Source organism: Canis lupus, chromosome X (assembly GCF_011100685.1).
Source record: "Canis lupus familiaris isolate Mischka breed German Shepherd chromosome X, alternate assembly UU_Cfam_GSD_1.0, whole genome shotgun sequence".
NCBI lineage: Eukaryota > Metazoa > Chordata > Mammalia > Carnivora > Canidae > Canis > Canis lupus.
In genome coordinates, this window is record NC_049260.1 from 6,734,945 (window position 1) to 6,759,215 (window position 24,271).

Sequence of the window (24,271 nt, forward strand, 5' to 3'; positions counted from 1 at the left end):
TTCTAGCCGTTGGCACCTAGTTATCTGAATGACAGTCAGCCTTCAGGACCAGGTCAAGGGAGTAAGGGGAGGGTGCTGGCACTGCAGCTGGGTCTCCTGCGCAGGTGGAGTTAATGTCAGTGGCCCGGAAGCAGATCAGACCGGTGTGGGGTGGCCACGGTGCAGACAGGCTAGGGTAGGGCTAGGCCGGGTCCCTGCTGCGCACACGCGACGGCTTCCGAAGCCGAAGAGAAAGGATGCAGGAGCATCAAGAAGAGGCGACGCGGAGAGGTGAACAGGGTGATAGAGGTGAGCAGCAGCCGCAGGCACCGGAGCCGCTGGAAGGCTGGGGGAGGCTCTTCGGCCTGTGCGCCCGCAGAAGTTGGCCGTGCTCAGCCCCCCGGTTCTGGCTGTCGGGCTGCCGGTGCTGTGGCCGGTCGGGGTTTGGGCCCCGTGGGCTGTGCTGCCCAGTCGTGCGGTGGGTTTCAGCCAAACCCGCAGCGAAAGTAGCTGCCGGCGTCCCAGTCGGGGTGCCGCATTGCGGGGTGCCCGGACGTGCGCCTGGGACCAACAGCTTTTTGCAGGCCTGCCGGATACGGACACGTTACTAGAAAGTTGTCTCTTATTTTCGAAATCTCTAGTAGTCGTTTGTTTCTTACATCAAAAATTGTTCACCTGGAGAATATAGATGTGAAGAAAATAGAAATGAAATCTTTGGTGATGAAACCATCGAGAATAACCATTCGTATCCGTCCTTCTAGAGGCATCCATCTGTGTACGTATGCATGTGCAAAGAGTGTCAAAATGGATTCAGGCTGCGGGTACTATTTCTGTAGTAAGAGCAGGTGTCCATACCACAATCACCCCCGCACCCTGCTGAGTGTATCTGTGGTTTTTAAACCTGAGTAAATTTGCAGTCGAAGTGAACAGAGTTTTGACTTACCGACAGCCATGGATTTCCTCATGTGGAATCACCCAGAAAGGCAAGTGAAACATCAAGATTTGAGGATGTGAAATGTTAATCCCTTAGGAGCCAGGGCCAGCTTATAAATCGGAGACTTAGAATTAATGGTTGATTCAGAAGTTCCTGTCTATGTGTATTTACTTATTTTAAAGGATCCATTATAAAATAAAGTATTTTCCTTCTGTTTAGCCTTCTCTGGATATTCAGCAAATACAAAGTACGACCCATACCAAATTAAAGCAGAAATAGCAAGTCGTCGGGATAGGGTGAGTAAAATGAGTGCTTTCATGACTAGAAGCTCCATATGTATTTTTATGTAACATAACTTATCATGGCTCACTTCATGGTGGTCAGTGTGTGTAACACTCGTATCTTGGTAAAATTTTCAATTTCGTGGATTATTATTACATTTGGTTTTACTCTTCACTTTTTTCTAATAGGAGGGGAAAAGTTTCTTTTTGAAACCTCAGCCCATCTATCAAAAAATGGCCTGTATATCCCTCTGTGTTTTTCATAGAGCTGGACTCTTCCCGCCCAATTTGGAAGGATTTGGTGACATTAGGCCCCGATCTCAAAGGACTGCTTCCCTGTATTAGAGGGATGCTAGGTCTGACCCGTGGCAGCTTTAGCACCCGCTGCTCTTCCCTGGTTGCTGTATTCCTAGGGAAATCCTTCCTGCAGTGCCATTATGACCAGAAGGTTCTGATGCTCCTTCCCCAGTGACACTGGAATTCGTTATGTGCCACCCTGTCTCATCCTTTCAGCCCCCTGTCTTGGTTGTAGGGGAAGGGGGACGGTTTTGTGGCATTGGCAATGAGGCGTGGGAGACATCTTGGAGATGAAGCCTCCTCTTCTGGTGTCTCGTTCCCGAAACCAGGGTTTCTTTTCTAGTGCAGTGGTTCTCAGAACTTAGTGCACCTGAGAAAAACACCTGGGGAGTTGATTAAACACATAAGCTCCCAGGCCCAGCCCCTGAGTTTTAACACAGGCCTGAAGTGGGTGCTGGAATCTGTTGAACTAAGCACTTCAAGGGATTGACTTTCCCTACTGGGACAGCATGTTTTTAGCAACAGTGTTTCATGCATGGGATCTAAGTAGTAAGTAGAGGGAAGATGAAAAAAAGTATTACATAGTTTGCTACTTGTAATGTATAAATCACTGCCTTGAAAAAGAAAATGGTTGTGGGTTCCACATAGGTAGGAACCTGTCAGTGATCTGGGATTTTTGTATCTAAGCAAGGTGCTTCTTCCAGGCTGGCTGTTTATATATGCCCCGTGGATGGAAGTTCACGGAGAAGATAGATGATCCAGGGGGTTGTAAACTAATCAGGAACTTGGATGACAATGCTAACAACTGTAGAAATCATTTTCATAGCTTTTTTTTGGAAAAAAAAATGTAATTTGTCTTCAGCTTTCCAGATTAAAACGAGAGCTGACCCAGATGAAGCAAGAACTGCAGTACAAGGAGAGAGGGGTGGAGACCCTGCAAGAGTGAGTTGCCTGTGATTATAGAAGGGGCACTTTTTCTGTGATTTCCTCTTGGGCTGACCTGTGTGGTGCCTGGGCATGTGTCCCAAAGCTTCATGGGTGTTCGCTTTTATGCTTTTATTTGTGCTCATCTTTTCCCAGTCCTAAGCCTCAGACTCTTTCTTTTCCTTGAAGATAACTTGGTTCCTTTAAGTGGAAATATGTGAGAAATAAGACCTTTGTTTTCTTTTTATGCATGTTCTCTGTAGCTGCACTGTCCAAGACACATATGGCTGTTTAAATTTGAATTCCAGTTTTACTCGGTTTAGTCTCAACATTTTTTATCCTAAAACTTAAATTAATTAAAATGGAATAAAATTACATATTTAGAATCTCAGTTGCATAGCCACATCTGAAATGCTCAGCAGTCACTTGTGGCTTGTGTAGATTTTTCTCTGCCTTGGCGTGATTGATGTTTTGGACCAAGTAACTCTTTGTGCATCATAGGATGTTTAGCTATGACCCCTTAGATGCCAGTAGTACCCTCTCACCCAGTTGTGACTGCCAAAAATGTCTCTAGACATTGCCAAATGTTCCCTGGAGGGCACACGAGGCCCCGGTTGAGAACCACTGGGCTAGTGGCCACTGCCTTGGATAGCACAGATAATGGAACATTCCCATTGTCCCAGAACATCCTGTTGGACAGTCTGGTCTGTAGGTCTTCTTCCTTTTGGCATCTTTACAGTTAGAACTTTATCCCTACTTAAGAGTTCGGGGTTGAATTCTTTTTATGTGAGCTGTATTAAGTCAGCAAGTTCAGTGAACAAAAGTTATTTTCTAACTGGTGATACTGTTCTTCCAAAAGAATTAATTTTCTTGAGAAAGGGTATTACATGCTTGTCGGTGGGTTGAGAGTCTATTCTCTCTTGATTCAGAGCCTGGCTTGACTTGCTGAACTTGAGCATCTGCTTCATGAAACCTTCTGTGCCTGCTTTTTTCATGGTTCAGTGGGGATGGTTTTAGCACGGGCTGCTATGACAAACTACCACAGACTGGGGGAGTTAACAGCCAACATTTCCTCCTCACAGTTCTGGAGGCTAGAAGGCCAAAGTCAAGGCACTGGCAAAGGTGCTTCCTGCCTTCTTGCCATGCCTCTCCATGGTGGTGGTGAGCTCTGGTTTCCAGTGTCTTTTCCTTTTAAGGACACCCAATCCTGGGGGACCCCACTCTCATGACCTCATCTAACTGCCCCTAAGACTCTGTCTCCATATACCATCACATTGGGAGTTAGGGCTTGCCTTGTGAATTTTGGGGGGACATGAATGTTCAATCCAGAGCCATGATCATTGGGCTGAATTGTCCAGAGGGTGGGACACCTGGGTGGCTCAGTGGTTGAGCATCTGCCTTTGGCTCAGGGCGTGGTCCTGTGGTCTGGGATTGAGTCCCCCAGTAGGCTCCCCGCAGGGAGCCTGCTTCTCCCTCTGCCTCTCTCTGTGTGTCCCTCACGAATAAATAAATAAATAATCTTAAAAAAAATTGTCCAGAGGGCAGCACCAGTGCCTGCCATAGTCAACCTTCAGCAAATGGCAGGGATCTGTGTGGTTACTATTCTCGGGAAGGGTGGGCAGCATGCCACTCTCTTGAATCCTGTATGCAGATACAATGACAGTGTGTCACATGTGACCGAAGTATTGCTCTTTACAGGGAAGTGATACAAGAATGTCAGTGTTTGACAAGCATAATTATCTCAGCCCCATATAAAGGGTAATTACTGGGCATGTCAAACCCTGTTGTTTAATACTAGGTTGAGATTCACTTTCTTAATCATCCAGGATTGGTTTGGTTGATGATTTGTTTGCCCATTTCTTTCTTAAGGACATATAATAGGCACCAAGGGAGTCAAAGTAGACAGGTGAGCTGGGTCCTGCCAGGGGGTCTTGGCTTTCTCTGGCCCTGAGACATAATCATGCCCTCTGCAGGTCCCACCACACAGTGGATTTTGATAATCCCATCCACATGCTTACTGTGGCCTGGAGTCATTTAACTTTACTGTCAGCTTTTTGCTTCTCTACCATTATCCAGTGGTGTGTATGCACGCCCACCTTCTCCCCTGATTTCAGTCCATGGTGGTGGTTACTTTAATTAGCCCTGGTCAGTACAGCTTTTAAATTTTTTTAAAGGATTTTATTTATTTATTCATGAGAGACCTAGAGAGAGAGACACAGAGACATAGGCAGAGGGGGAGAAGCAGGCTCCCTGCAGGGAGCCCGACATTGGACTCAACCCCAGGATCACGCCCTGAGCCGAAGGAGGATGCTCAACCACTGAGCCCCCGAGGTGTTGCAGTACAGCTTTTTAAAAATTTGCTTAGACAAATCAGTCTTCTTTTGTTGCTCATCTTGTCCATTCCCAACGCACTAGTACAGGTTCTGTTACCTTCTCCTTACTGCCAGCCAGCCTCCAGATGCTCATATGCCTGCTAGGGTGCATTTCTGGGCTGTGGCTGCATTTTCCTGTGTCACTTTCGCTAAAGGGCCAGATAAGAAATAAGCAGAAGCAAACAGTTTAATTTTGGAGGTCTTCTACTAGGCTGTCTGCTTGAATCGGAGATTGAGTTCATTCTTTCATTCGGCCACACGGTAGCTTTCTCTCATTACCAGGGAGAGCTGGGACTTCGCAGTGTGTCTAGGTAATATGCAACTGAATGCTAGGCATTGTGCCACGTGGACGTTGCAGTTAGGTCAATTTTCCCTTGTAGAAGTTCTGGAGAAGGTGATTGAGATTCCAGGTGGGTCAGGATCACTCTGAGGCCACACAGGACCCCCGAGCCTCAGAGGGGAGCCTGGCCCGGCACTCTGCCCCTCCCCCCCTCCCCGGCGGCGCTCTGGCTTCAGTAGTGAGGTTGCCAGGCCCGGGACCCATCCCTTTGGCCCCCGCTGCTCTGGCCATGGCTATTTCCTTGCGAGTACAGGTGCCACTGGCACAACTGTAGGCTGAACGCTCGAAAAGCAAAGGTGCCGGGGCTTGGGGCGGGGGTGGGTGGGGAGTGGTTGAGGAAAGCCCTTTCCGTCCGGGGCTCTGGGAAGCCGATTCATCGCTTGGAGTGGAACTAATGTCAAGAAGAGGAAGAGGTGGCCTTGGTTTCTGCGGGTTTATGGGATGGGAAGCAGCCAGCACAGGGAGGGCTGTACTTGACACCTGCAGCCAGAGCAGAGAAGGGCCAGTGCTCTTCGTAGTTGCTTTCTGCTTTCCTTAGCAAGGTCTCACGTTGGGGACTCGCAGGGGTAAATGCATCCCTGCCCAGGGGGCAGTCCTCACTCCCTGCCAGAGTCTGTGGGGATGCCCACCCTCCCCAGTGGAGGCTGAGGCTTGGCATGGGAGAAGGTTCTGGACTCACTGTGGGTCCCGGGGGAGTCACTGCAGCTTTTTGGCTAGCACTGCCTTGAGAGGCAGTGTTTAATTGGCTGCGTTGTCACTGTACATGCTCACTCTGTCCTCTGAGGAGGGAGACAAAGAATGGGCACACATGCCATGCTCAAAATTCTTTGCAAGTGAAAAATAATCTCACAGCCTTCCCCTGAGTTAGGCTGTGTAGGAGACAAAAGCAGCCTCATTTTTCTGGTATTGAAGACTGGCTCTTATGTTTCTATCAACTCAGGTGGAATTGGTATTATTATTGAGAAATTTGGAAAACCTTCTGTGAGCATTGATAATGTGATTAACCCTGCCCCTACTATAAAACCCTAACTCCAAGCACAGATGATACACGGGCTGTTGTACATAAATGGGCTTCTTGGATGTTATGACCAATATTGACTTAAGGCAGAGACCCTAGGTTTTCCTCCAGAAAATTTTCTGCTCTTCTTGCTTCCCAGAATATCCAGTATATTCTTTTCCAGAACACCTCGCCAGGAATTTAGCCGCTTATAACATTTTAAACTCTTACTTGTTTATCTTGGTGAGCTTTCCTGGCTAGCAAGGAAATCCATCATTACGCTTGGGTCCAAGTGAAGAAAAAAGAACCTTTTGTATTTTTTTTAGGTCTATGTATGTTGTTAATTTTTGTAAATGGGAACTGGCCATGAGTATAATCTCTGGGTTAATGATAGAATTAGGTACGTGTGTGTGTAAGTGTGTGTGTAATATATATAAACTTTTAATGATGGAAAATGTCAAACATACACAAAAGTAGAGAGAATAGTATCATGGAACCCTCTGTGCCTTTCACCCCACTTCAGCAACTAACCACAAAGGGGCCAGTCTGTTGGCCACCGCATCCCCCAAACCCTTACTGCCTTATTGAAGCAAATCCTAGAATCATAGTTAATCCATAAATAGCTCTCCTAAAGTTAGGGATCCTTTTTGAAAACATAACTATAATGCCTGTACCTCCACTTAATAACATCATCTCTTAACATCACCTCCTTTCCTGCAAGTTTTCCCATCTCCAGTGCGTTCGGGTCCAGCTTCAGAAGAGGCCCATGTGGTACGTTTGGTGGGTGTGTCTCTGAGTCTCTACACCCCATCCTTATTTTTGTTTTTCCTGCCAACAACTTATTTGTTGAAGAAACCAATTTGCTTGTCCTGTAGTATTTTCCTGATTCTGAATTTTGCTGCTTCAGTACTCATGGGATCATTTAACACGTTCCTCCGTCCCCTGCTACTTATGCAAAGTAGTGCAGTTAGTTTGAGAGGCTTGAACTGATTTCAGTTCAAGTTCTTTTTCTATTCCTTTTTGGGGGCGAAGTATGTTTTGTAGCTGGTGGTGAGGGTACTTCCATCGGGAGATGCAGATTCCCCAGTTGTCTTTTTCTGTGATGTGGAGAATGTCACGTACGTCCATTCATAACGTTTCCCATCGACTTTACTCCTGATGCTGTGCACGAGTAGATGTGAAAGAGCTCAGGATAAGTTCCCAAATGTGGATTTGCTGGGCCAAAGGGTAAATGCATAGATTGTATTTAGGAGACGTTGCCAAATCCCCCTCTCTAGGAGTTGTGCCATGTTGCCTTCCCACCACTAACAGATGAGTTTCTGTTCCCACAACTGTGCCAACAGTATGTATTATCAAGCTTTTGCATTTTTGCCAGTCTCAGAGGTGAGAGATAGTATCTCAGTGTAGTTGTAATTTGCATTTCTCTTGAGGCCCTCTTTAAAAGTCTTCAGAAAATAGCAGCATTTATGAGTACAAAAGTCTTTAGAAAAATCGAGCTTTTCCTGTGAAAACGCCGCTGGGCTCCACTGCCCTAGTTTCTGAAGGTTGTTTGGAAAAAGTGTCTTAATGTAACTTGTTAGTGACATCCAGCGAGAAAGGCAGAGGACTCAGGACCAGGATGTGCGCAGTTTTGCAAATGGGTGATGTACTATGATGTGCTGAGTGTGCCAGTATGTGTGGGAGATTTCCCTGTGTAGTTATTCTAGATCTCCTGGAGATACGGAATGTACCTCGTGTTAGATTCCGTTGTCCTGCAGCCAGAAAGCTCATTTGACATTGCTTCACGCTGAGTTTCCCACGCTTACATGCCATCGAGGCCTTTCTCCACCAGGACACCTGTAAGGTCCCCGAGTTATGGCGTGATGGGCCAGGACGCTTTGGGGGGGTGGGCAGGAGCACCGTCCTGCCCGCCTTTTTACCATCCATTCATGGTGTGCTGTTGCCACAGCTGGCACCCATCCCCTTCTCCCAGCTTCTGCTGTGGTCACTGTGACGGCTCACATTTTCATGCCGTAGTCATGGGGACTCGTACAGTGTCTCCTGTGCTTGCGGCTCCTTTGGGCTTTCTCTCTCACTTAGAATACAGTCCCCAGGAATGAATGAGTTGGCCCCTGCCCGGACCGTGTTTCCCCCAGTGTCACCCCCACTCACCTGCATCCACCCCCTGGCCACCCTGTGACTCTCCCCACTGGAATTTGTAGCTCCAGGTGCCAGGAACACCCTTTCTCCCAAATTCCACATGCCCGTTCCCTCCCTACTGTAGCTTTCTGGATAAAGAGTGTCTCACCAGGATCCTTGGTTCACCACTGGATCTGAAAAGGACCCTTTTCTGTCACACACTGTCCTGGAACCTGGCTTCCTTTTCCTTAAAACACGGATGGTTGCCTGCCCTAATTTCTGTGATCTGTTTCCTTGACTAGCATAACGCCACACGAGAAGGACGACTTTGCTTTGTTCCTTGCTTGGTCCTCAGGACTCAGACACTTGCGGCCCAGGGCAGGGCTGAGTGGCCCAAGTGGACCCTGGCCCAGGTGCTGTGCAGAGCAGCTGATGTTGCTGCTCCTGCCCGCCGGGAGCCGATGCTTGGCTCATGTCACTGCTGGACACTGGGACCCTCCGAGTGAGGGCCTGGGCTGCCCGTACCACAGGGGGGCTCTGTGAATTGGCCCCATCATCTTCTTACTAACTGCCCTCTAGTGCTTGCTTCCTTCTCTTCTTCATATTGTGTTCCATTGTGTTTTAAGAAATCCCATTCCTATTCCTGCTGTTCAGATTACAGAAAGGGGTGTTTGGTAGATGTTCCAATAACCAGGTTCCATGTGGCACATTCTTCACTATGAGGTGAACCTTTTTGCTTCGAACCTCGTAGCTGCTTGATGAACTTCTCTTCCCTTTATGGGTGGTATGAATAACACCCGTGTGTCTCCCCTCCCGAGCATTCTGTACTACAATGCCGCACTGTTAGATATCGGAATTAGCATTTTCTGTCTGAGGGGAGTTAGTGTTTTCAGAAAAGAATGGGATTGTTCACAGTTGGGACAGGCTCAGGCCTATAGTATCACATTAACCTAGCACGTAAGGTGCGGTCCATGCAGAACCCCCAGCACTGTTGCGATAACTGTGCAGCATACAGCGGTGGGGGTGGAAACAAAAAGAGCATTGTTTCCGGTTGTGGGACAGGTCTGGTGCTCCACACAGGACCTGCTGTTGATAGAAAGCTGCCAGAAGGTGTCTGAAGTGCATTCAAGGCCACCTGCCCAAGCTGGTGATGTAAAAGGTAGAGTTGTGACAAAACTTCTCATTCTTTTGGGTTGTAATGTGTGGTATTAATATGGAATATCTTTCGAGGCCTGGCAGCCCTTTTCTTCATGCTGTGGGTTAAGAAGCCATTTAGTTTGGGGCCCCTGGATGGCTCAGTTGGTTAAGCATCTGACTCTTGATTTTGACTCAGGTCACCATCTCAGGGTCATGGGATCGAGTCCCACATCGTCGGGCTCTGCACTCAGTGGAGAGTCTGCTTTTTCCCCTTTGCTCCCCCACCAACTTGCGTGTGTGTGCTCTCTCTCCCTCTCTCTGTCTCTTTCTAATAAATGGATAAATCTTTATTTAAAAAAAGAAGCCATGTGGTTTTACTCTTGCCAGTAAGTTCTCTTAGCATCCTAAATTGAACAACAAATATGGAAACTGTGGAGCAACGGGAGGCAGGGGTTGAGAAACAACTCTAAGCTGCCTTCTCAACCGCAATTCTGTCATCATGCGAAGCTGCACATTCTTCTCTTCTCTCTAACCATTTCTTTCAAAAGCAGACCATAAAGAGCACCAGTGTACTTTGGGACGACATTTGACGGGCTGTGTGGGTGGCCTTTGGGTTTGACATAGTGTGAGTTTGGAGGCCTTGACTTTGAGTGTATTGCTAACCCAGTGAGGAAGAGGATGAGTGCCAATGTGAGGGGCCTTGGTGTGAACCTCACACTGTGCCCCTTACTGGCTGTGTTACTTCAAGCAAGTCACCTTACCTCCCTGAAGCTGCTGCAAGATGTTGAGAGAAAAGTGAAAACTCTGGTCTGTGTACTAGATTTTTTTTTTTACACTGTGCCTTAGTCCATTTGGTCTGCTATAACAAAATACCACAGACTGGGTGGCTTATACACACTAGAAATTTATTTCTTAAAGTTTTGGAGGCTGGAAGTGCCAGCCTGGTCAGGTTCTGTGTCCAGTGAAAGCCAGCTTCCTGATTCCTAAATAGCCATCTTCTCGCTGTGTCCTCCCATGATGGAAGGGGCAGGGAACCCTGTGGGCTGTTTTATAAGAGCACTGATCCCATTCATGGGGGCTTCTCTCTCATGACCTGATCACCTCCCGAAGGCCCCACCACCTAACACCGTCACCCTGGGAATTATGATCCCAGCATGTGAACAGGGTGGTGGGACATAGACATTCAGATCACAGCACACTGCATAATAACTTAGGTTTTCATTAGTACCACCTTTTGTTGAGTGGGTATTGCTTTTCTATCATTTTTTTCCAGATGTATAAGCACTCTCTTGGGCTCTTAATTAAGATTGAAAAAAGAAAAGACAGTTCTTTGGCAGTCACAGATGTTATGATTTTCTTTATGAAATGGAATATATTGGTATTTTAGAAAACACCAAATCACTGACCACATCCTCTGAGTTTGACCAAAGTTCTAGAGGGAATTTGACCAAAGGGAAAACACTCCCAAAGAAATGAATTTTGCAGATGTAAAGGAAAAGGTTTCCTTCTCTTTGAAGTTTATATTAGATGAGAATTTATCATAGTTGCAAAATTGGAAGTGGTGGGAGTTCTGTGAAACATTGCTTGCCCTTATAAAAGCATATGGGCCCGACCTTGGCCGCCCTGAGCCAGGGGCACCCCTGCGGTATCAAGGGGCATCACTGCACTTGGCGATCCAGTGCAGACTTGAGCACTGGGGGACGTGGGTTTGAATCCTGGCAGCTCTCCCAGACCTTCGCTTGTCATCTTGGGCCACTTAGTTTATCTCTCTGAGCCTCATGTGTTTCCTTATAAAATCTGAGAAGGTTATGCTTACCCCATAAAGCTGTTGAGAGGATTCCAGGAGGTGACAAAGGCAAAGCATGCAGCCAGACCCTGGCACCTAGTAGGTGCTTGATACATCGAACTATTTTAATGTACTATGTATATAATTATATAATATAATTGAATAATATGTACTATATAAAATGTTTCTAGGTTAGATTTGCATAATATATAATAATCCTTATGTATAATTATATTCTTATATAATGTAATATATAATATTAATATATGAAATGTATACTTACTTAAACATAGTTACATACTATTATTATATAACAGTATTTGCTCTGAAATACTAGGACTTCAAGATCACGTTCCCTAGTAGCTTTCACACTTTTTAAACATTTTAAACAGTGGAATCTTTTTCCCTTTCCTTTCCTGCAAAGGACATCCTCTATGAAACCAAAATGTCTGAGACAGAGCAAAGGGGAGGTGCTTGCTGAAGCAGGGGTGAGGGTCCCCAAGCCCTAAACAGGCTCTCCCTTTAGTTGCTCCCACTCCCCATGCCAGGGCACCCTCAAAACGGTGGAAACAGCTGTTCTGGGCCACTGTGTGTTCTCTTCAAGGTCTCGAAGCCACTTGGGTCAAACTAAGGCCAGAGCGCATGTCCGTGACCTTGAAGCTGAGCTGTCCTTGTCCTAGGTGCTCTGCAGTGTCCGCTGGCGGGATGAATTATGGGGCTGCGGATCCCTCTTCCTGAGGGGACTTGGGGCCTCCTTTCCTCTCTGTGGCAGCCATTCTCATCGTAGAACTTGGTGCCTTGACAGGCTGCTGGCTCAATCCCTGGGTTTACTGATGGCCACACTTAGCCTTTATTGCTACTAAAAGCCAGAAGGAAATCCCAACACTTCAGTATAAAGCCGGAGCTGACATGAGTAGCGGCTCGCATTACAGCCTTAACACTGGGTATGTGTGTCTGTACTTCTGTGGCTATTTGATTAGCTTTGGTTTTCATGCAATTGAAAACGTTTTGCTCGATGCAGTGGAGTTTCATTTCTCCATATGGGTGTCAGTGTCACATGATGATCAATTTGCTGTACTTTTCATTCTAGAGGAGCAGTAGACCTGGTTAGCAGAGGTGCTGGTCATTGACTGTTCTAGAGAAATCCGATTTCTCTGGCCTTGGGTTTTTTGTCTGAGAATGATGTAAACCTTTTCTATCACCTTCATCAGCCTTTGTGGGTTATTGGTTGTGACATTAAATGAGATGTATTGGAAAGCCTTTTATCAGAAGATGAGTATAGGGAGACATTATTACATAAATAGGTCTAGATTTTTCTCTGCAAGAAAAGTAGGGCTGCTTCTTTGGTCAATGTGAGATGGATGGCCTTCTATTTCTGCCTTCTGTTAGAGACTCCTGGTTCTCTGTAAAACAGCTAAAATGGGAAAACACATGGCCAAGCCATGTTGGGATGTAGGGATGTCACCATTGAGTGTGTGGGGACCTATGATGCGCTCACATCCACTCCATGCTTCGAAGAGGACCCAGGACCAATTTTCATAAATACATCAATTCTAGCTGATGCAAGTCACAGCAGCGCTCTTGAGCCCTGAAGCCTGATTTCAGAGGGAGAGAACGGGTTCCTGCCTGTTTTATTTGTCCTTCTCTTATTCCAAGGCTGCTGATAGCACAGACCGTCTCTGGCTTAAAGTAGTGGAGTTGGTCAATTCTTTACTTTGTCTTCCATGAGTTCGCAGATTCAGCACCGTCCTGATAATAATAATCACTTGCAAACATTACATGCCAGGAGCTCTGGCAAGTAAGCTGTCTCTGAACATTTTCTCAGTAAATGGGGGAAGCATTAAACTGAGGTGTAAAGAGGTGAAGTGCCTTGCCCAGGGTCCTGCTGTCATGCTGGAGTGTCACTGGGACTCACCAGCATGCCAGGATGCTTTCGTGAGTGGAGAATAAAGGGAGTTTGGGCTGGCCGTTAAGGAGCCAGATTTCCCGGTCACATAGGGGAAACCGTTGAGCACCAGGACCTGTGTGATGGAGGATCTGGAATCTGAAAAGCATGCTATTGGCTTTCCAGAGAGGGAGTTCATGCCATTTCTGGACCAAAGTATCCAACCTCTTTAGCTCCGAGGGCTTCTAGGTCTCCAGACCTGGGTAGGGAAGGTAAGACAAAGGGTGTGCTGTAGGAGACTGCCTACTCTGGGAAAGCCAGAGCCAAGCCTTGGCTTGGTCAGTGCTCTGTTTCCAGCACCCAGACCGGGGGTTGTGTGCACGGGGCGGACTGCCCAGCAGGAGAGAAGGAAGGGAGGAGCAGGGGAGGGAGGAAGTTTAGCTAGATGGAAGGAAGGGAGGAAGGACGAATGGATATTTGGATTGCAGGAAAGAATTGAAGAGGTGAGTAGTAGGGAGAGAGAAAGAGAAATTAGAACCAGAATGAGATAAAAGAAAGGTAGAGGAGACATAGAGTTGGCGATTTTATGTAAGGCATCACTATCGCTTCACAATTTTTTGCCCTTTCCCATATGTTCTTGCACACAGGTGTCATTCATGTGTTTATTAATAGACATTTTTGACCACTACCCCAGATGCTGGGGATAAACAAATAAGACACGATCCTCCTCTCAGAGAGGCGTTTAAAATCTCAGGGAATTACTTAAGCCAATGTTTGTTGCCTAATCATTAGTAGAGGTCATGGGAATCCTGACTCGAAAGTCCTCACCTGCATTGGATGTTCCTGGAGCAAAGGAAGTCGTCCAGTGGCCAACTCTCATCTCTGCGTATTTACCACAAGCAGGAAAGGTTTTATGGGATCTTTATTTCTCTTTGCCGAACCAATGAGTTTAACTCTTTTCCACCTTCCTATAAAGCTTCTGAGTTTTTCCTTGTCATTCAGTGAAATGCTTTAATCTTGCATGGAATGACTCTGATTTTTCTTTTTTAACCAGGATTGATCGTAAGATGTCAAGTGCTCACACCAACTACAAACTGGATGAGGCACAGGCTATAATGAGTGAGCTCCGGACCATCAAGAAAGCCATTTGCACAGGCGAGAAAGAGAGGCGGGACCTGATGCAGGTAGGGGCCTGGCACTCTTCGGATCCCATGTCCATTTGCCTGCCTGCCTGCGTGTCCATTTGTCTTTTTTTTTTTTTTTTTAAGATTTTATTTATTTATTCATGATAGACGCAGAGAGAGAGAGAGCGAGGCAGAGACACAGGCAGAGGGAGCCTGATGTGGGACTCGATCCCGGGTCCCCAGAATCACGCCCTGGGTCGAAGGCAGCGCTAAACTACTGAGCCACCGGGGATGCCCTCCATTTGTCTTTCTAGTTAAAATTTTAGGAAAATATGTATTTACAATATATATTTGTTATGTATACAATTCATATATATTTTAAAACACATACGTGTCGGGATCCCTGGGTGGCGCAGCGGTTTGGCGCCTGCCTTTGGCCCAGGGCGCGATCCTGGAGACCCGGGATCGAATCCCACATCGGGCTCCCGGTGCATGGGGCCTGCTTCTCCCTCTGCCTGTGTCTCTGCCTCTCTCTCTCTCTTTCTCTCTGTGACTATCATAAATAAATAAAAATTAAAAAAAATATTAAAAAAAAACACATACGTGTCATATACAAATATATGTTCTTTATATGTGTATATATTTCTGTATACTATATATTAAAATACTTAAAAATAAGAGTGTTAGTTTCCTAGAGTTGCCATGACAAAGTACCACACGCTTGTATAGAACAACTGCGATTTGTTCTTTCGGAGTCTGGAGGCCAGGTGTTCAGAATCAAGGTGCCAGCAGGGCCACGCTCTCTCTCTCTCTCTCAAGGCTCTAGGAGAAGACCCTCCCTCACCTCTTCCAGCATCTGGTAGCTGCTGGCAATCCTTGGCATTCTTTGCCTCATAGATGCATGGCTCTGATCTCTGCTTTCATGGTCACATGGTGTTCTCCTTGTGTTTCTGTGTCCAAATTTTCTCTTCTTCCAAGGATGCCAACCATTGGACTAGAACCTGCTCTGATTCACTATGACCTCTCCTTAACTTGATTCCATCTGCAACAGTTCTTTTTCCAAATAAGCTCGGACTCACAGATTCTTAGGTCTTGAACATATCATTTGGGAGGACACAATTTAAGCCATACTGTGATGGGTGATACGTATTGTTCAATAATCAAAATAATGTAAAAAGCCTATGATGAGAAGTCTTGCTATCACCTCATTCTCTCATCTCCCGTAACTACTTCTGTTAGCGTCTTGTATACCCTGCAAGCATTTTTGCGGACACGGGAGATAGTGAACACATGTTCAGCTGTCCCCACAGAAAGCTAGGGCTGTGCCTGCTGCTGTTGTGCCCTGACTTCCTCACGTAACGATAATACCCTGTACCTTTTCCCGTATCTGTACACAATGAGCTGCTTTGTTCCTTGACATGGCTGCATAGTATCCTACTGCGTGGATAGATTTGAATTAAATGGCTGGGATCATTGAGCTTTATACTGCTTTATTTTTTTGTCCCTTGAACATCTGTAGATTTTGTTATTTTTAGAAAAATGTTGAGTTTTTGCAGACGGATGCACGCTGGCCTTTTTGCTTGATCCTAGTGTGCATTCGGATGTTTCTGTTATGGCTTCCATTTTTTGCTCAACACACTGGGTACCTGGTAGTCATTTGTCTAGATTCTGCAGAATGTAAGACCTAGAACGACATGTGAAGCAGAGCCCGGACTCGTGGGCCCAATGAGACAGGTTCACACATAACTGCCTTACATGCAGTGTTTCCGAAGGTCAAGGATGCAGGAGACTTGTGGAGTGTCCCCACAGTGGCCATTAAGTTGACCATTGCAGAGCCCTCACCCAGGCCTGCTAGATTAGGCTCTGGGGATGTGACCCCCAAATCCGTATTTTCAGATGCCCTCTCCAGGTCATGAGAGGTAAATGGTCAATGGGTAGATTTTCTCCGAGCACTGGTGGCAGGAACAGCTACTGGCGTTTACTGAGGTCCCCGAGCACAGTGTTGGATGGGGTGCTACATGGACATCACCCATCTCATCTAAGCCCAAACCCCAGGGGTGAGCCACATGATATTTCACCCTGGGGGCTTGGAGGCCTTGCCAAATGTGCAGGGCTGGGGCAAGCCACCCAGGTGCCTCAAGTGGTTTGCCCACCATGGAGGCTGGAGATAGAATTTCTGTAAGAAGTTTTAGACCCCAGCATCCTCCCCGAGAAGCTCCTGGGAGAGGCATGGGCAACGTCCTATCTGGGAAAAGCAAAGAAGTTGTTCTGTCTTTCTTTTATGAGCTTAACAATATCGGCCCGTTCCAACATGCCTTTGTTTAGATCCAGAACCAGCTACAGGTGTTACACTGCACCTGCACATTCTGGTGTCTGCAGAAATGTCTGCTGAAGATAAATATATTCAAAAGTCTTCTAAAAAGCTGTTGAAGATCTGATTCCTTTTTGACTTTCACCCAAAGGAGTTACATATACCAGAAGGCATGCTTACTCTAGTTTTTGGCAAACTAACATCCATATGAGATGACTCTTGACCATGTAGAATTACGACTGAAAAATCAGGTTATATAAAATATCTAAACATCATCTGGGAGTGGTTTTCCTTCTGTGTGGTTTATAAAAATCTCAAGTTGGCACCACTCATCTCTGTCAGACTCATTTATTGATACAGGTAGTGCCCCCCGTTTTTATTGAGGTGCGATTGAGAAATAAAATTTTATAAATTTAAGGTATAAGACCTGATGATTTGATATACACATATACTGTGAAACGATTACCACGATAAAGTTAGTTAACACATCCGTCACCTCACATAGATACGTTGCTCACTGTAGTCACCATGCTGTACGTTACGGCCTGGAACGGATTCATCTTATAACCGAGAGTCCTTGCCCTTTGACCCCTCAGCCCCTGGTGACCTACCATTCCAGTCTGTTTCTCTGAGTTTGGCTTTTTCTTGACGGGAGGGTGGGATTGCTTATTTCTTTTCTTTAGAAAACAAAGGTTTAAAAAACAATCAAAATGGTACCACAGTTCTCTACACTCTTGACACGCTGCCAGGAGGACTCGGCCATTCTCTGATGTAGGTGGCCGTGCATTGTATCAAAGGTGCATGAGGTGATGGCCGTGTCTTCTACATCTGGTGGGGCTGGGGGCTGGCGTAGGCCAGGTCTCTGGTACCAACGCAGCTGCCCTGGAGCCAGTGAAACGAAGCATTACCACCTCTGCTCAATAACTCGTTTCCTTCTGTTGCAGAGTCTGGCCAAGCTGAGCGATGGCTTCAGGAATAGCTTTTCTCTTAGCGACCCTCCGCAAGAGCTCCCTCACAACCCAGCTGCGCTTGGCGATTTACCTCAGCAGTTCTGCGATGCTGGGTCTCAGACCGACATCATTGGAGAGGTATGCCAGGAACGGGAAAGAACCGAGTGTGCCCAGGGGAAGGAGAGTTGCTTTCATGTTGCCATCACTCATTTGTTTGACTTTGCCACTTTCTCTTCAGAAATGTTTTGGCTTTTGTGCCATTAAATTTGAAGGAAGAATCCAGCTGTGAAGGTTCCATGGCCTGGAAGGCAATCGGATTGCTTATTACCTCTGTCCTTGTGATTTGGATTTGGCAGAATCCTTTTGAGAGTTCAGTTTAGATGTGTGTGTGTAGTTTTTTTTTTTTTTTTAAGACTTATTTATTTGAGAGAGAGAGAGAGAGAGAGAGAGAGAGAAAATGCAGAGGGGAAGGGGCAGAGGGAGAGGGAGAAACTTAACTCCATGCTGAGCATGGAGCCTGACGCAGGGCTCTATCTCATGACCCTGAGATCACGACCTGAGCCAAAACCAAAAGTGGGACACTTGACCAATGGTGCTACGTAGGCCCCTCAAGTTTAGATAGGTTTTTAACAGACATATGACATTTTATTTTATTTTATTTATTTTTAAAGATTTTACCTGTCATTAGAGAGAGAGTGTGTGAACAGGGGGAGGAGCAGAGGGAGAGAGACAAGCAGTCTCTGCGTTGAGCATGGAGCCCAGTGTGGGACTCAATCCCATGACCCTGAGCTCATGATCTGAGCCGAAATCAAGAGTCGGACGCTTAACTGACTTAGCCACTTAGGCGCCCTGACATATGATAGTTTAGAGCAGGGATCAGCTAACTTTTCCTGTAAAGGTCCACATAGTAAATACTTTAGGCCTTGTAGGCCATGCAGTCTCTGCTATAACTACCTAATTGTGTTGTTATAGTGCAAAGGCAGCCATGGGCAATATGTGAACGAATGGGCAGGGCTGTGTTCCAATAAAACTTTATTTATAAAAACAGGATTTGGCCTGTGGGGCCCATAGTTTAGTGATCTTTGGCTTAGACCAGTGATTTTTCAGAGGCTTTGTGGCTGTGTTGCCCTTAGGTTATACTTTGATGCTATTTCTTGTTCTAAAAGAATGTCAGGAAATTGAATTGAATCAAAATTAATTTTGCTTGGAATTTGGAAGGATTTTATAATGCCCCTTTTGATAATTAGTGAAGCCTTGAATTAGCCACAAAAACAAAGTTGGCAATCATCATCTGAAGTAGGGTAGTGAATACTTAAAGACATTACTGTTGTAATGTTACTGAGTGAAGTTTATTACAAACAGAAAACAAATGGGAAAAAAAGATGGCTTCTTTTTCTTAGGGCTTATTAAGTAAAGATGAGCCACCAGTGGAATGTGGAATGTCCTCCCCAAAATTAAATAAAGAAAAAGAAAAAGGAGAAAAAAAAGCCATTGACAAAAAACACTGGGTTTTAAATAATTAGTTAATATTTTGAAATTTGAGCAAATAGTAACTCTTTGAGTATAATATGGTAAATAGTGACTCTTTCTGGACGTCCTGAAACAGTCCTATTTTCAGTTTTCCTGTCATTGCTCTCAGAAGTACACTTTGACAGTTTTTTGTTTTGTTTTTTGGTTTTTTACACTTAGACATTTTTGACAAGGCAATTTTGGTTGAAAGAATATGATCACCATCTGTATAACACACAGAGAAGAGTCTGTAGGTCAGAAACATCTTCCACTTTTGCCTAAAGATTTTGACATGTGGGAAGGAAAGAAACAAGTCTCATTGAATTCCATGAATAATTTATTACTTTTATCATAGGTTAGAGTTAGAATTTAGAGATTCAACTAGTTAGAAACAGGTAAGATCAAAGATTCTAATCTCTAATGATCTAGGAAGACTTTCTAAAAATGTCAGGTGCAGAGTGGCTGGTTATGCTGTTGCAGTAACTTGAACAGTAAATTGTCATGTTTGTGAGGTTACTGGGGCCCTGGGTTGACAGCTTCATGGCTGTTGTCTTGTTAGTTGTTTCCATATCCTTTTGATAGATGAGGGGATAGAGGTACCAAGTCACCTAAGGTCATGTAGCCAGGGAGAGGCGGATCTGCTTGGGTTTCAGTCAACATCTCTGATTCCTAAACCCACCCCTGTGCTTTCCACTATATCATGTAGTTATAAAAAAGTATATTGAAAGGCTGTAATGGATTAGTTGGCTCTTGCTGCATAACAGATTACTCCCAAACCTAGCATCTGAAAACAGCACTCTTGTATTATCTCAGACTCATCCTGCTTCTCAGGAGTCTGGGCAGGGTCCTGTATATCAGGGGTTCTCCCGAAACTCCAGGTAGGGTGTCACCCAGGGCTGTGGTCTCATCTGAGGACTTGACTGGGGAAGGGGCCACTCAAGCTCACATGACTGTTGGCAGGATTCACTTGCTCACAGGTTGTTGGATTGAGGGCTCTGCTGCTTTACCATATAGAGTATCCTCTCTGGCACAGTAGCTTGCTTCATCAAAGTGTGCAAACTGAGTCTGCTAGCAAGATGGAAGTCACCATCTTTTGTAAGCTAATCACAGGAATGGCTTCCTATCATCCTTGTTGTATTCTGTTGGTTACAGGCAAATTATGGCTCTAGAGTGCACTCAAGGTGATTTCACTTGGGGCAAATCTGAAGAAGTGGAGACCATTGGGGACCATCTTAGACATCTACATACCTGACTTAGTTAGCGCTTTGAGTCATCGGTTTTTTTTTAGGATGGGCCTTGATGTAATTAGACATGCCTTTGCAAACACAAGTGTGTCTGCACCACAGGCCTAACATTGGGATTTAGTGATTGCAGTATGTGCTGTAAGACTACATAGAAACCGTGAAAGGGGAACCTGTTAAATCCATTGGGCCATAGGTTTCTCCTTTTTTTGACTAAGATGTCCTTTTTGTTCTCAAAGAAGAATGCAGAAACAGAGCTTAGAGATCTATAGACAGCATGAAGAAGAGGTTTAAGAAATGACATTTACTGGTCTTGATGAGGGGTCAGCTGCAGGAGTCTCTAACAAGGTGATGAGGTAACCAATAGCTCATTTCCAGTGTAGACAATTTCTAAGAGATGTGATGCTATAGTATCCATATAGTTGTACTGAAGAAACCATAGAGAAGGGGTACCGGATGAGGCTGTTAAAATGTGTAAAATTATTACCCATCCCATCAGAGAATGCTCGCTCAGTCCCCCATAAGGCATTTCTTCATCTCGCCATTCAAGGCAATGAAGATATGAAGAAATTCCTATTAATGTATATCAAAACTGGTATCAATAAATTCGTCACCAATCATTCAAATAGAATATTTTCAAATGTTTGTTGATATGAGATTTAAAAAAAAGACTTAGTGGCTACAATATATGGTCTAGTTAAGGTCAGATCTACAGCAACAATTGATTTAATGAAGTAGTGTTATATATTTCCAAGAATGAACAAAGAAATAACCAAGGTGAGCTACAATTATCTCCATACAGGTCGTTTTTTGTTTTGTTTTAGGAACAAACAGTTCAGTGTGATTGATATGAAAATATTAAGTTCAGCTAGTGATCACACCAGAGCACCACATTTCCATTCTAACTCTGAGGTGATGTGCCCTCAGCGGGCTCTTTCAGACCTTGCTTTCTTTGCTTTTGGCCTTTGGTGCTTTAACATGCCACATAACATTCGAAGGAGGCCTGTAGCCCATACCTCACATAGCTTGTCTATCTCCTTCAGGTCTTGTGACTGCTTAGGAGAACATCATCATGCTGTATTTATTGAAGAACGAGAGAACGTACTGTACAAAATGGGATGAATATTTTTGCCTTTGTATCAACTTTTGCTAGACAATTCTTTATTTTTTTTAATATTTATTTATGATAGAGAGAGAGGCAGAGACACAGGCAGAGGGAGAAGCAGGCTCCATGCACTGGGAGCCCGACGTGGGATTCGATCCCGGGTCTCCAGGATCGCACCCTGAGCCAAAGGCAGGCACTAAACCACTGAGCCACCCAGGGATCCCCAATTCTTTATTTTTTTAAACTTAATTTTTTGTTGTTGTTAGGAATTACACAGTAGATGAATACACTTCCATTGTGGGGAAAAAAAAACAAAAAGCAAAAAACAAATCCACCAGTGTTTGGGAAGCAGCCTTCCCAGCCCCACTCACAGCTCCCACCAACCAGAGGTAGCAACTGAGCATTGTTTAGTGTGTTTCCTTCCAGACCCTTGAAAAATGGAAATTTAAGGACATATTAAGATATTATTCATTGTTGCTGCAAGTTGAAATGAATTTTCTCTTTTAAAAATATGTTTTTAATATGTCCCCCCTTTTTTTTCTTCTGTTCCTGAAAGTTTGTCTTTGATGATAAAACAAGACTTGTAGACCGAGTCAGGCTTAATTGGCAGTATGAGGAAGCAAGAAAGAGGTAAGAAGTTCCTTTTTAAAATCTTGCCTTCTGCTCCCTTTCTTTCTCCCATGGGAAGAGGTTTTGTGGAACGCCAGCGTGGGGCTGTCATCAGAAAGCAGTGTCTGCTTGAATAAAAAAATCCAGGATCTTTCTTTCTGCATAAGCTTCTTAATACCCACACTAAAATTTCATGTGCATTTAAAACGTGAAATTCTCGCTGTTGTGAACAGTTACGAAGACAGGATCTAATAAAGACAGAGATTTTGTCGGCTCCCTTATCGTCAGGTAGCTCAGGACTCCAGCTCTGCGAGCAGCAACAGTCCCTCAGACCGGTTTCAGCATAATTGCCTTATCTTTTACGCATGTCGTTCCTAATTAACCGGAAAAGTCACATATCTTGGTTGAAAAGACAGTTTAATAAGGACTAAGGTCAGCAGGTGACAGCAGTACCTCATGGGCTGGATTTCGATGGAGAGAACGGAAGTATAGCCATTCCTGTTGACCTTCGCTGTAAATCATCTGCCCTTGGAAAATTGAGACTTGACCCTGTCTCTCCGTTTTCAGAATTTGTCTTTCTCTCCCCCCCCAACCCCCCAGCCCTTAACTGTAGGACGAGGGCAGAAATGAGAGGCAGCATGTAATCCTCACCGGCAGGCAGTATTTTTAGCATGTCACGTCCCTCTGCATGTTCGCAGGACCCTGGTTTCGGTATTCTCACCAACCCCCCCCCCCCCCCCAGCTTTCATGGCCTTTTTCTGGAGACTTTCTCTCTTTTGCATCTTCTGAAAAGAGCCTTAAAACCAAATTACTTCCAAATATGTGCTTCAGAAAGCTATGAAGAGTATCTTTTTTTAAAAAGTCTCTTTAGTCACATACGAACTATTTTCTCGGAGGGTGGGGGAGAAGGAGAGGAATGCCAGGTGGGGTAAAGGAATCCTTTCTGGAAGCTAACTGGTCGGGCCTGCTCAATATACTGTATCATTCATGATGTCTGGAAATCCACTTTGTCGCCTTTTTAGAAAATGTAAAAATAGCAACAAAAGCAGATCATATGACTCCCTGCTAGAAGGCCGGCATGCCCTGCACGGGCCTTCTGTTTGCTCAGAGCTTTCATGCCCGCTTCCTCCTGGCTTCTCACCCCGTGTCTGTGGTGGACTTTATGTTTCCAGCCAGACCCCTGCCAAGTCTGTTGGGGCACGCTGCTTATCTCGGCGGTCAGAGTGCCCGTGTGTCATGCGTTCCTTCTGAACGTGGTGCCCGTTTCAGGGGCGGTTGTGCCCTTTGAATATTCCTCTGCTCATTCTTGCATGTTTCTCCTGGGCTGCACTGTGTGGGTGCTGGAATGTGCTATGCTGTATTAAAATGCAGAAAAGGCATGGTTGCTCCCCTATGAACATCACTGTTATGTATTTTGCTGTGACATTTACTGAACATAGCAAGTGATTTCTTTGTTTTCTAGAGATAGTATCGGGACACAATAACCTCTTGAATGTTGAGATAATATGGGCGAAAAGGCAAGTATTTAAGAAAATTATTCAGGAGAAGACACTGCATTTCATCAGTATCTTTTAAATGACAGTGATATCTCAGGATCAGGATTTCCAGGACCTTGTTAGGAAATGCGCTGCAGCTATGTGGGATGGGGCTGGGGGAGCCCTGCCCCCTGCTTCAGCCTTTGTGGGACAGAAACGCCCTTCTGGGCTGCATTGGCAACATTTAAATATCAGACACACGTTGTGAAGACGTCCTGGATTGGCTTGCTCAAGCACTGCCTGTCCTTTTCCCACTAGCACAGTGGTTCCCAACAGAGAGAGTGAGGACTTTACCCCCAGGGGACTTCTGGCTGTGTCTGGAGGCATTTTTGTTTGTCACAACTCCGGGGGACCTGCTATTGGCATCTAGCCGGTAGAGCCCAAGACTGCTGCTCAACATCCTGTGGTGCATAGGCGGGCCCCACAGAGAGAAGGATCCCCCCATATGTCACCAGTGCTGAGGCTGAGAACCCCTGCTCTGTGCTGGAGGACTGTGCTGCCCCAGCGGGCCCGGGCCCATCCCTGTGTGATTTCCTGCTGGCCGGTCTGTGTGGGTGACCCCAGGAGCTTCATCCACACCCCACAGTAGTGGGCAGAGAAGCTGCTGGGAGAGTGGGAGATTGTACTTCTTTCTACCCAGTACCTGCCCTGTTCTGGGCATTTCAGAAAAATTGTGTGGTTTATGCGATGCTATTTTACATGGTCTTTAACCTATTTGGGAGATAAACTCCTCCCCAACTAACAGAAATATATCAGTTTATCAGTGGCTCTGCCTGGGGGCGAGGACCTCTCCCTACCCACACCTGGACAGTATCTGCTGGGGTTGCGTATGTACAC

General features: G+C 45.5%; 1 protein-coding gene across 2 annotated transcripts in view; it reads left to right on the plus strand.

Moving 5' to 3' along the window:
• Window positions 1–24,271, plus strand: part of WWC3 (WWC family member 3) — a 119,915-nt gene that overhangs the window by 55,817 nt on the left and 39,827 nt on the right. For both annotated transcript variants that reach the window (XM_038586798.1, XM_038586799.1), the window contains 5 exons: window positions 1,133–1,209; window positions 2,354–2,433; window positions 14,105–14,234; window positions 17,430–17,573; window positions 21,847–21,920. In XM_038586798.1, coding sequence (XP_038442726.1) covers window positions 1,133–1,209; window positions 2,354–2,433; window positions 14,105–14,234; window positions 17,430–17,573; window positions 21,847–21,920 — 505 coding nt within the window. The remainder of the gene's footprint in view (window positions 1–1,132; window positions 1,210–2,353; window positions 2,434–14,104; window positions 14,235–17,429; window positions 17,574–21,846; window positions 21,921–24,271) is intronic.